Genomic DNA, 12,630 nt, shown 5'->3' on the forward strand with positions numbered 1-12,630 from the left:
GCGCGCCGGGGGCCCCCGCGAGGCGGCGCCGTTGGGCCGGGCGCGCGCGGGGCTCCCGGAGCGGGGAGCGGCCGCGGAGCGGGGGCACACGGGAGCACACGGGAGCGCAATGTGCCGGGTAAAACGGCTCCGCTGGGCTCTGACCTGCGGTCACGGACGCTTCAGGAGTGGGGTATGCAGAGGTCATTAACCGCTAGTCCCCGGTTCCGGCTCTTTAGTGACATCTCTGGGTGGTTTAAAAAGGAGTTGGGTGTTTGGAACTTCCTAGCTACGTGTCTTTGGAAACCATTTTCAATACCAACCATTAATAACATTTAATAATAACATAACATAATAATTAATTTTTTTAAAAATAGACATTAAGGATATGAACGCTTAGCATCAATCTCAGTGCACTGTGAGGAAGGGAGTAGAAAACTCCAGATACTCCACTTAGCTGTCAGAGATGTTTAGGAAGAGTTTGAGGTGTCTGCCTTTCAGTTCGAAGACTTCCTTTAGGTTTAAGATGTAATTCCTTCTCAGTAGCAAGTTAAATTTCTTTCTGGCTGATTTTGAGCTATTAGTAACACATGGAATAACAATGCATAGACAGCAATCAGGGCAGTTAGGAAGACAACTGTGATAAATTTACAGCCTAGCAGATTATATACTGCCTGCGTGCCTACAGACTTGGAAGGGCAGGAATTTGAGCAAGCCCAGTTTTAATGTGGTTCAGGTCATATCAGGACTGTAAATTGTATTAAGTACTTTAGTCTAATTAAATGTCTTTCCCCAAAATCTCTTTTAAGTCCAAAAGCCCTTTAACACTCTCTTCACATACATTCTTTTACTGGCTACATGTGCCCAGTTCTACCGTTAGCTCATGTAGACATTAATTGCTAAATTTGATCCAGGAATTGGTAAGAGTAAGCTGAATTGATGTTTTTTTAAAGATTTACAGAGATTCAGAAGGTTGAAATAAAACGCATCAGTTTCTGTAATGCAGTAATCCTTGCAAACCTTACTTTGCTGTTCCAACATTACAATAGTCTATAAAGTCAAAGGAATCACACGTGAAATATAAGTAGCATTATGTGAAAATGGATCTTCATGAACTTACTATTTTCATAATCGGCTCTAAGCATCAGCTGGAGAGTCCCTTGCTTCTACCTTTTTTAGTGAATGATGTATGACAGAGTTTCTCAGTGTGGCCTGAAGGTGCAAAACCCTTAAAATACAGCTTTGATCCAGCACACATCATATACCTTTGGTATGTTTTCCCTTACAAGGAAACTTGGAAGTGACCGTAGCCACTATAAAACTCTGGCCAAATAAAAGAGCAAATAACCTTACATAACTTTAAAACCAGAAAACCAATCTAATAAAACTTACCTCCTCCTCCTCCTTTCCACAAGGCAGTGTTTTCCTCCAGATCCAGCAATGAGTTTTCATTTCCTCCAATTCCACAACGGTCTCAAGTCTTGAAGAGGCAATCACCAATTTGCTTCCATTTAGTGTTTATGTCACTACTGTGGGCAGTAAATTTAAAATAAAATGTGAAGTATTGCATTTCCACCCATGGTCATACTTTCCTTTACCCTTCACTGAGGAACTCCCACGCTGGAACACTTCACATGTACAAATCTCCAGTTAATTGCCAGCTACTCAAAGTAGGGAAGAACTTAAAGCACTGCCAAGTTTCACAGCCTATATATCTTAAATGTATATTAAGAGCAGAATTATGAGTTTCAGTCACTTGGGATCCTATGACTGGTCTCTAAACTGAATAGAAATGAAAGGTAGTTAGGGAAAGACATGCAGACTCTTGTGAAAGCTCTAATCTTGTGAGAACTGAACTTGTACCTTACTAGATACATACATATTCATGTCTGAGAAGAATCTTGGTTGAGGAATTAATCCTGTAGTGCCTAATATAGTGTGAGCTATGACTAAAGCACTTCTGGTGAGTAGATTATGTAGGACAGCTTCTCTCTTTCTGGATTTTCTTATGTCCAACAAGACCTGAGCTCATGATACAGCTTTTCCTGATATTATAGTATTAAGGACCTATCTTCCTCTAATCACACCACTTCTTGTACAAGCTTAGTGAAAAATCAATTTCTTAATGCCTCTTCCTCTCCATCAAATTTGACTGAAATTGGTGAAGTGAAACAAAAACATCCCTGTGTTCATTTCCTAAGACATGCAGCTCAAAAGGCACTTTGCTTGTAGGGGCTGGTTATGCTGCACACTTCTATGCCAAGTAAATGCTGTACTAAGCCTGAATCGTAATGATAATTCACATGGTTAAATGTGAGGTCCAAAACCTATTGCATTGTTTGTTTATATATATATATATATATATATATATACACACGTGTGTGTGTGTGTATTGACTGAAACGGTGTATATCGTTCTGGTCTCACAGTGCAGAAATACAGGAAAATTGTTCAGACTTTTGAGGCAAAACCAAGCCAGCTTAAAGATGAAAAGAAGCATGGAAAGCTGCAGCTTCATTAAGCAAATGTTTTAGAATCAAAAAGACCAAAGGCTCTACTTACACTGTAACATTGGATAACAATGGCCACGTTTAAGTTGCAATTGCTATGCACTATGCAGTGAGTAAGGGAAAACATATCCTCATTAAAGATACAGTTAAACTAGATACCATTATTCCACAAAAACCATCTAGTATACTTATTTTCGCTTGTTTTACAGTAAATCAAATATCCATGAATTATCAGCCTATACTGCATTCAGTCACATATAACTTGTGTTAATTCATTAGATATTAAGCATCAGAAACCTGGCTTCTCTTGGTCAAGAAATGTCCAGGAGAGCCTTGGTGCTTGGCATGCCATTCCCTCTGTTTGCTGCAATTGGAGCATAATATGCCAAGAAAAATTAAATGTGATTACTTTATGGCTTTACTAAATAGCCTGAACTGCCACTTGAATGCAAATCTGCATTAAGATAAAAAGTGAGTTTTAAGTAGTAAGTGATCATTCAGAGTTACACAATTTCAAAAAGAATTTATTATCCCCATACTAGGACCAGATGATGATTTGTATTATTTATTTGGCTCTTTCCTCTAATGTTCTTCATTTGACTGAAGGGAAGTCTGAATTGAAAATTTATGGTCCTAAATATTAACTGAAAACACAGCAGTCCATGAATATTTAGGTAATCTCAAAAAAAAAAATGTAGTAACAGACCAGAATAAAGCAAGCAACACAAGTGGAACTGTAACTGCTGTGTGTTACATACAATTTGGTCTGACTCTTTTGCAAGTGAGCCTCTAGCTGAAGTTATAAATATCTTGAACTGGTGACAAAACACCTCCAAAATGAAATTAGGAGTAAAAAATTAGGATGATACAAGATGAAAATCAATAGGAAGTGCAAATACAACTGAGTAAACTATTTAAATACAATGTAGGCACATTTCTTGTGAGTGCAGGGTAGAGTTAAGTAAGTGGATTTTTACTGGACTTCAGGTAGCAATAAAACTACAGTGTTAATATCTGGGATTTAGTTATCTCATTATATAGTAAATATGATATATAAAATATTATATATTTTATATAAAATATTGTATATGATATATTCTAAACATATAACCAGCTCATACCTTCCAGCAAGTCTGCACAAATCCAGAATTTGGCACTGTTTTTTGCACTCCTAGTTACTTGGCAGTTGTATCCAAAAGGATAGTTTCTTACTGTATGATTGGGCAAAAAAACAAACTTTGTAAGCAAATAAAGGAGAATTAAATGGGAACTAGACATAACGTTGCAATTTTTTAAAAAGAAAATGCAGCTGCATTTTAGAAATATTTTTCATGTATATAAACTTTGTGTAATGAGGCTGAGACAAAAGTATAGCAAAAACCTATTTTCACCTTTCTATTGTTTATTGCATGCATTTTGATGACCACACAACTGTATGTCAGACAAGGAATTTAAAAGGACACTTTCTGAATGTCTTTTTAAAATGACTGTATGTGGGTGAGGCATCTTGCCTGCATTACTGAATCACAGAATCATCAATGCTGGAAGAGACCTTCAAGATCATCTGCCACCAACCCAGCACCACCATGTCAGGAGCCAGCTCAAGCTGCTCTTGGATCCAGAGCTGCCCTGCTGAGAAGGACTTGGGGGGAGCTGGTGGAGGGGAGGCTGGACATGATCCAGCCATGGGCACTCCCAGCCCAGAGAGCCAAACGTGTCCTGGGCTGCATCCAAAGCCCCGTGGGCAGAGGGCAAGGCAGGGGATTCTGCCCCTCTGAGATCCCACCTGGAACCCTGCAGCCAGCTCTGGGGCCAGCACAGGAGGGACAGGGACCTGCTGGAGTGAGCCCACAGGAGGCCACCAAGAGATCAGAGAAACGGAGAACCTTTCTTTTGAGGAAAGGTGAGAGAATTGTGTTTGTTCAGTCTGGGGAAGAGAGGGCTTTGGGGTGACCTAAGTACAGCCTTCCAGTACCTTAAAGGAACTTACAGAAAAGATAAGCAATAGGATTTATACAAGCATGTAGTGCCAGGACAAGAGGAAACGTGTTCAGATTGAAAGAGAACAGCTTTATATTAGCTATTAGGAAAAAAATATTCTTTTCTGTGAGGGTAGTGAGGCACTGGAACAGGCGGCACAGGGAACCTGTGGATGCCCCATCCAGGAGGGAGCTGGAAGTAGATGATCTCCAAGGTTCCCTTCCAAGCCAAACCATCCTAACATTGTTACTATGGAGACTGCAGAAATAGCAGTAGACTCAAACCCACTCTGAATAAACCCGCATTTATAACAATAATAAAAAATATTAAAAAGTTAAGCACGGTTTGGGCCTTACATAGCAGCCGACTGCAGGCGGGCCAGCCGCGCTTGGGAGGGCGCCTGAGGGAGCCCCGGCCGGCAGCGCCGGGAGCAGCGGCAGCCGAGCCCGGGGGCCCCTGCGCCCGGCTGGCCCGCGGCAGGGACTCCGGGGAGGGGACGGCGCGGCCGGGGCACACCGGCTGCCCCTCTGCTGTCCCCGCTCGGCCCGGCCCGGCCCGGCCCGGCGCTCCCCGCTGCCATTCTGCGGAGCAGCGGCGCGCAGGTAACGCGGGCCGGCGCTGAACGAGGCTCCGGGGCGAAGGCGCGCCGCGCTTTCCGCTCCCGGGCGGAGCAGCGCCCCGGGGGCTGGGAGGGGCCAGCGAGTGGCCCGGGAAGTTAAAGCAGCCCTAATGAAAGATCGGTTTTTAAAGAAGCCACGGTGTCGTTGGTTCAAAATGAGCTGGATTTTTAGTGCTGTGAACTATGCTCAGGATTTTCCAGGTTGTCCTTCCAGAGCACTGGGCACACATCCTCACCATATAACTCTGCTTGCCCATTTGTCTCGAAAGAGTAAGCTTTGTTTCCTAGCAAAGTAAAACACCACGATTTGTTACGCTAAAGGTGTGGAATATTTGGCTATTTGCATTACTAGGTCTCCAGAACTGTTTTTAAAGTGAAATCCTGTTACAGATGTGCAAGAGCTGAGCTATTGCTAAGGTCTTGTATGCAATATGTTAAGTCTGTAGCTGGCATTAGTTTGATTTCTATTTGTATCTGGTTTAGGTTTGAATAGCTCGTAATGACACCACCATTGGCAAATGCAATGGCAGAGGGCAAGGCTGAAGATGTCCAGGATATTCTCTGACTGAATGTGCGAGCCTGTTTACACCCAGCCAGGTGGCAGTCTCTGTGCTGCTTTAAGGATTCCACACTGGCGTCCATGTTTAGTGGATGCTTTCCTCTGAAAGTGGATGAATCAGATAAATATATTGAGGCTCTAAATATCACATTCTGATCATGGAGCTCTCTGGCAAACACATGCTTTTATATCTATTTATGCATTTTATAGTATATCTTTTCCCAGTCTGCTGAGCATCAGTTGGCTTCTAATTCCAGGTTGTAAAACAGTTCTGCATGCATGACTTTATATGTACAGGTAGCTCATCTGAATTCCACAAGTCTGTTTGTCCTTGCAAACACACACATTTGTACAGTGCCATGTCCCTGTCCAAACTGTGGCTTTGGAATGTACTTCTTCAGTAAGAATACAAAAATAGATAAAACTGAAGTTGGCAGAGTGTTTCGCATTTATCTTCGGTTTGTCTGTGAACCCCTATAATCTCCAGAGACATTTCATTCCCTCTGTTCATTACATAAAGAGATTTGGGTCTGATCTTTGATTCAGACAGTAAAAATTGCATTTTTCACCACCATGGCTTGATATAAAAGTTTGAATAAAACTATTCATGGGTCAAATTTCACACTTGTTTGTGACTTAGAAATCCTGCCAAAGTAGATCCAGTTAAAAGAGACGATGGATGAAGAATAGTAATTCCTTGTTGCATACATAAAACTGTTTAAAATACCCAAAATGTTTAACATAAGGAGTTTGCATAACACAGTAGGACTTTGCTACCATCTTTCACAGCTGCAGCGAACAGCCTGTTGTACAGACCGTATGGTTTGGCTGGTTTTCGTGGGGCCCTTGAGCCCTGCAGGCAAAGGAGAGAAAAAGAAACAAACACAGTATAACTTAAGCAATATCCAGAGAAGGTTTGACTAGATGTGCACTGGAACTGGTGCTGATTTTAACTCTTTTAAATGGTCTAGAAGCAAAATTGAACAGATCCCTGCAACAGTGAGTAAAGATGCACCTACAGTTAGAATTAGAAATGTGTCTAGAATTAGATTTTAGCATTTTAAGCAAAGTGCAGCACAGCTGAGATTGTATGTTGCTATGGTCCTATGCAGATTAGCGATTTCACTGAAACTCCAAAGAAATGTTTACTGCACTAAGAATTTTATCTTCAAATAACAAATATTCCAGGAAAACAAAATACCATTTAAAAAGAGTAAAGACAGTATACTTAGTCCTCCTCAGTAAAACCAGTACAGAAGTTTTGTACAAAAGGCTGTACTTGATGATTTGGTAAAGTATTTTAAATAACAATGTTTTCAGGAGCATGTCTAATTGACTGAGATGGAAACATGTTTAAATATCTTCTGGATTATCTTCATGGAGAAATTCAGATTCCTGGAGATGAAAAAGTTGGAACTGCACTGCAGGAGGAAGCAAATTATTTTGGAATCCCTTATCCATACAGTCTGTCTGATCATTTGGCCAATGAAATGGAAGTATACTCTTCAAGGTCCGGTATAGTCCTTGAAAAGGTCCTGACATTTCTTAACATTTTTGATGCTGAACTCTCCAACCCATGCCATTCTTTAGCACCAACGCTAAAGCTACAGCATGTCCAAGTTAGCACTTCTTAGTGACCACACTAAATCATGAGTAAATTCAGAGTTTTATGTTAAGAAATCCTAGAGTTGATAATGCAGTCAGCATAATTAAGGACACCAGCTTTTACCATCATTGCAATACAGCAATAGTTCAAATGTGAGTGTTGTACATGCAACTCTGCTGTAGAACTTGCAGTAGGAAGGAAATTTAGTTTCCTATTTGGCTTCAAATCTTACTTGAAATTAGATTTGATCCCTTCAAGTTGTTTGGGTTGGGGTTTCTTTTTCTGTTTTACAAATTATTCCTAAAACTTGTAATACAAAATGTACTCTGCCATTTCTTTAGAATGAGAAAGGAGAAAAGAGAATTTGTGCATTATTTAAAATCCTAAGGTTTTAGAATATTTTAACTTAAAAGCTAATTCTAATTAACTGGCAAGAAATTAACTCATATTACCAGCTCTGGCTGTGTTATTCCTGATAGTCATCTGTGTTCTCTTAGCAAGTTATTTTTCTCTGTATTTCATGTTCTCCCTTACTATGTTCCTTTTGAAAAGTGTAAAACAATTCCAGGCCTTTCAGTTTCTCTGCATGTTAAGGAGTTGCCTTGCCTTTAACTATTTCTGTTGCCTTTCTGTGAACCTCTTAGTTTCACAACATTCTCTGGTAACATCAGATAAGAAATAACTGCAGATGTTATTCTAGAAAAACTATATCCTTAATTTACTTAAAAGAGCTCCCTGGTACAGATAAGAAACCTTAAATATAAATGCTTATTCAACTAAAAATACTGCATTCTTATTAATATTCTATATGTTTTATGGTTTTTTCTGGGCTTTGTTGGATTTCTGTGCTTCTTACCATTTAGTTTGCACCAAGCCTATGGTTTGGGTCCTGTACTATCTCAACACTTCAGGAGCAAGCTGTTAAAGTAAAATTATGGGTGTGTATGCCACAAGAGCTGATGGGACTGATGCAATTAATAAGGTGCTAGGAATGAAAATTCCTAGTAAAAGCATGTACAAAAGGTAAGGTGACTGTCCAACATGAAAGCACTCTGAAGTGAGAATAAATACATATTATAACTATGCCTAAATATTACCATATGTAGCATAATGCAGCATTATTGTACTATATTGTACTATAAATCTGTGGAAGGAATCTTTCCAACTCCCAAAGTAACTGGATAATAGAATGGCCAGAATAAACAAATAAACAAGATAAAAACTAAGCCTGGAGTTTAAGAATTTGAGAGAGTAGACACAAGATGGTTAGCATGCAGTTGCTGTAAGTTCTTATTCTGCTTGACTTAACATTTTTAAAATACAATTAAAACAACAATTAAAAAATACTCTCTAATATTTAAACTAAATACAGTGACTAAATCCCCATACAGAAAAACCTCCAGAAATATTTGCAAAATTGGTTGTGGTTCATGCACTTCTTTTGTGCAGTGTTCTAAGACAGCTGAACACTGAGAACCAAAGTTGAAAGGAAATGGTTTTAATTCTTTAAAGAACGTGTACAGCTGTACTACACTATTAATGTATTTACATGGCAGTAAATGGAAGTTATTGGCAGACCTCTACTTACAATTGGAAGCAATTGGTCTTTGTCACTCCCACAGTGCAGTGTCAGAAGTGTCACTGTGCATCTTTTGATTAAGACAGAGCTCTTGATACTTCATCATCTTTAAAATTAGGATGCCTATCTTCCTAAATTTAGGCTGGGAACATTAATATTTATTCCAAGGGTATTTGGCAACATATCAGGTATCTCTTCTACTGTGTATTCTAGAAAAATAAGTTTTACATAATTAATTCTGTAATTATTCTTCTATGAACATCTATCCTTTCATGAATATCCAATTTTAGCAATAGGCATTCACAGTAGTATTAGAACCTCTTATTTGAATAAAACCAAAATCAGAGTAACATTTTCCTTTCTGCTTTATAAAACATTTACTGCTAAGTCCTTATAGTTAGGATTTGGTATAAAGAATTATATATTTCATCAATGGTACATTTCTAAGGACTTAGCTAACTAATCACATAACTGTTACCTTTAAAACAGTATTCCTAGAGAAGCTGGAAATAACATCCAATACATCTGGAGCTATTATTCAGTAGCTGAGCTGAAAAAGATGAGGGATGATTTTGATGCCTGGGAAGGGAGAGGTAGAGTAATAATTTTTTATTTCAGTAATACTACTTTTTAACATAAAAATAAGAAAAAGTATTTTATAACTAAGTATAATTAAAAACCTCTGCGTAAACTTTCATAACACTGTAAAATAACAGTGTCTCTTTGGAGGGAAGAAAATGTTTTATGGGATGTTCCAGAGAGGGGACAGAAATTGACAGGAATGAAGCACCATGCTGGCTGTCATCAATGCTCATGTCAGCAGGCTGAGAGCTGAAATTCTGCCTAATAAAATACATGTATTCATGTATTTAGTCAGGTGGAAACATGCATGGCTGCGTTCTCTCAGCTCATCAGTACAATGCTGCTATGAAATGCAGGTGTCAGCTTCTGGAGAGTGCCTCCGGAGCTGACTGAATGTTGGACTCTGGAAGAACGCCCTCTGAGAGGCAGTTTGCAACATATGCCTCCAGGTAATAAAAGGTATGCTCATTTGCATAGGTAGCGTAAAATTAATTAACAAATACACTGCCATCTTTTTTTTTTTTCCCTCTATAATTTCAGGTTCCTTAAATACCTATGCATGTTGAGATATCTCTAGTTTTTTTTAATTTACATTTTTATATAATGTCATAGAGCTCTTAATTGCACAACTGAACTTGCTAGAAATAAATGACAGGTTTTTTTAGGCTGCTGAGATTTCTCAGCAGCCTGGCAAGGAGTAACTTGAAAACTACAAAGCAGTATTAGCTAAATGGACTGCTAAACCTGCAATTTAAGTGAACACTTTAAAAGGTTAACTGATTTTCACATCTGTGAGATGTCTTCTTTTAAGAAGGAACTTCTAGAACATCCTTTCTGCAGTTTTATGGCAGTATTTATGATTACACCTCCATTCTCCACACGTTACCTAAAAGCAGCCTTTTGCTGGCACAGACACCTGAGACAGCCTACAGCCACTTCACTGGTACAGTTTTTAACGTGTCATCTAGGAGAGGAAGAAGAGATTGATGGTTTTATTCACAGAAAGGCAGCCCTGATTGTAGTGATGAACTGTTGGGAACACTAATTTATGCTTCTTACAGTATAATGGAAACCTATTTGTGAAAGGCTGTTGCAGATGGTCTGTTTTGTAATAATGTTACAAAAATAACAATTTACATATATAGTTAATTTTTTCTAATTGAACTTCTTTGTTTTACAGATGATTAATTTTCTGTACTGAAGTAGAAGGCTGTTTACCATGTAAAGTGGGTCTCCAGCCAATTAGATTCTCAGGTCCCTCAACAAGTACCCACCTAAAAATCAAGAATTCATCTTCATTAAATGTAGCTGCTTGCAATGCTTCCCATTCTGCAGGAATTCTTAAACGACCCCGTAGTGAAGGTCTGATGCTGCACAAAGAAGCTTCTCAAACCACATCCACAACATGCACAGCAGTGCCCAGCAAGTCCCAGGCTCCCTGAGGAAGGCAGAGTGCTGGCAACGGGCCACTGAGCCAAATGCCATTCCAAGCTGCAGGGAGTAAGAAGCCTGTGAACAACCGTGCAGTGAAGGTGAAAAGGACTCTGCTTTTTCTTGTGTCACCATATCAGCCATCACCTTCTGCATCCAGTAAAACAAGTGAACAGGACAGTGTTGCTGCTCAAATTCCTACAGTACTAAACAAGAAAGAACCAGCTCTATTAGCAGAAAGTATTACACTTAAGAATGACAGAGTGGATGGGTAATGTTTGATGCAGTCTGATAGACTGGATAGCTCTACATTATATGGTTGAAGAGGGGGTGATTATCTCCTATGATCCTTTATTCAAGATTAGGTAGAAAATTGTGATGAAAAAGATAATGAAAAGCACAGGAAGAAATTGTTTTAAGATAGCATTGAAATATATGTTTTCTGCTTTATATCTAGTTATTTTTTAGATGTTGGGAAGGGAGGAAGAAAAATGGATTAAAAAAATCGCTCAAGCATGTACAGCTTAACATTCCAGTAACTCCCATTTGTATTTCTGTTGTGCTGTACTGTAAAGTGAGTACTTGCACAGTATAAAAGAAAACCTCTTTATCAACTTTAACTACAGTGAGCCTCAATTTGTACCTTTAAAGGGGGAAGGGGGAAGAATAGATAAAAGTAAGTAGCTTTTATTAGACAGAAGTTTGCCACAAATGTACAACATATGTGTGCTGCAGAGACATCAGAAGTTGAATGCACTTACTGGCACTTATGGTGAGGGTAAATCACCATTTTTGCTCTTACTAGCAATGCAAGGGATCACCTGTGCTTGTACACTGAGAGAAAATTCAGAAATACAGGAAGGGAAGAAGCGTGCTGTGTGAGTAAAAAGGCTGCTCTTTCTGGAGAGACACACATTTACAGACACACGCAATACCGTGGTGTGATCTGCCACCGGGGCGAGGCTGGTGCAGCTGTGGCATTTTGTGTCACACTGCTAGAGGATGGCTTTTCTGGGGCTGCAGGGTCTGAGTTACACCTGGCCCTCCATGTCCTTCTGCAGGTCCTTTCAGATCAGGAGGGCACAACCTCAACTTGTGTTCAGCAAAGCACAGAAGTTGAGGTCCAAGTGCCGTGGCTTAAAGAAAATGTCTCCCTCCTTCCCCCTCCCCGTGCAGGCTGGAGGAGGGCAAATGTTGAGTAATGATACTGAAACAAAGAGCTGCTGTATGTTTCTGTCAGCAAAGGAAAGGCAAGTTTGGATCGTTGATTTTCAAGAGCCCTTTTAGCTGTTTAAATCAGTGAACAAAACCTGGCTTTGTTTTGTCCCCTTGCTTAGAGTTGGGTGCTGGGGTTTTTTCTGCTGTTTTTATGACTACTTTTGCTTCTCCAGCACAGTAAATACAGCTGTCTTTGAGAACATTGCCAAAAAGCAAGTTCTTAAAATTCCTGAGACTATTAGAATTACAGAAGTGTTCTTTACACGTTTTATTTGCTAGATCATTTAAAGCCATCACATTTTCAGGTTTTGCTCCCAACCATAAGGACTTGAAATGTAATTTGCACAAGTAAAAAGCCCCAAATTTTTCTGTGTTAACGTGTTTTTAATGAGACATTTTGCCATGAACAGTAGTGACTATAAAGGTGTAGAGCACTATAATTTTCTGCTATTGGTGTGTATATGGAAGACCAGCTGACCTTCAGATTATTTAAGCTAGTGTTTTTTCTTTAAAAATAAATATGAAGATCAATAATCCCAAGGCTCTTCACATCTCAACAAAAAAAGTT

General features: G+C 39.4%; 1 protein-coding gene across 1 annotated transcript; it reads left to right on the plus strand.

Annotated features, from left to right (window-relative positions):
- The first annotated feature begins 5,610 nt into the window (after positions 1-5,610).
- KCTD18 (potassium channel tetramerization domain containing 18) lies at positions 5,611-11,119 on the plus strand. The gene is given in 6 exon segments (XM_041403670.1): positions 5,611-5,763; positions 6,963-7,177; positions 8,081-8,275; positions 9,330-9,424; positions 9,770-9,872; positions 10,594-11,119. Coding segments are annotated over 6 exon segments (1,287 nt in total).
- Positions 11,120-12,630: the final 1,511 nt, after the last annotated feature.

Source organism: Onychostruthus taczanowskii, unplaced genomic scaffold (genome assembly GCF_017590055.1).
Source record: "Onychostruthus taczanowskii isolate IOZ18803 unplaced genomic scaffold, ASM1759005v1 scaffold20, whole genome shotgun sequence".
Classification (NCBI taxonomy): domain Eukaryota; kingdom Metazoa; phylum Chordata; class Aves; order Passeriformes; family Passeridae; genus Onychostruthus; species Onychostruthus taczanowskii.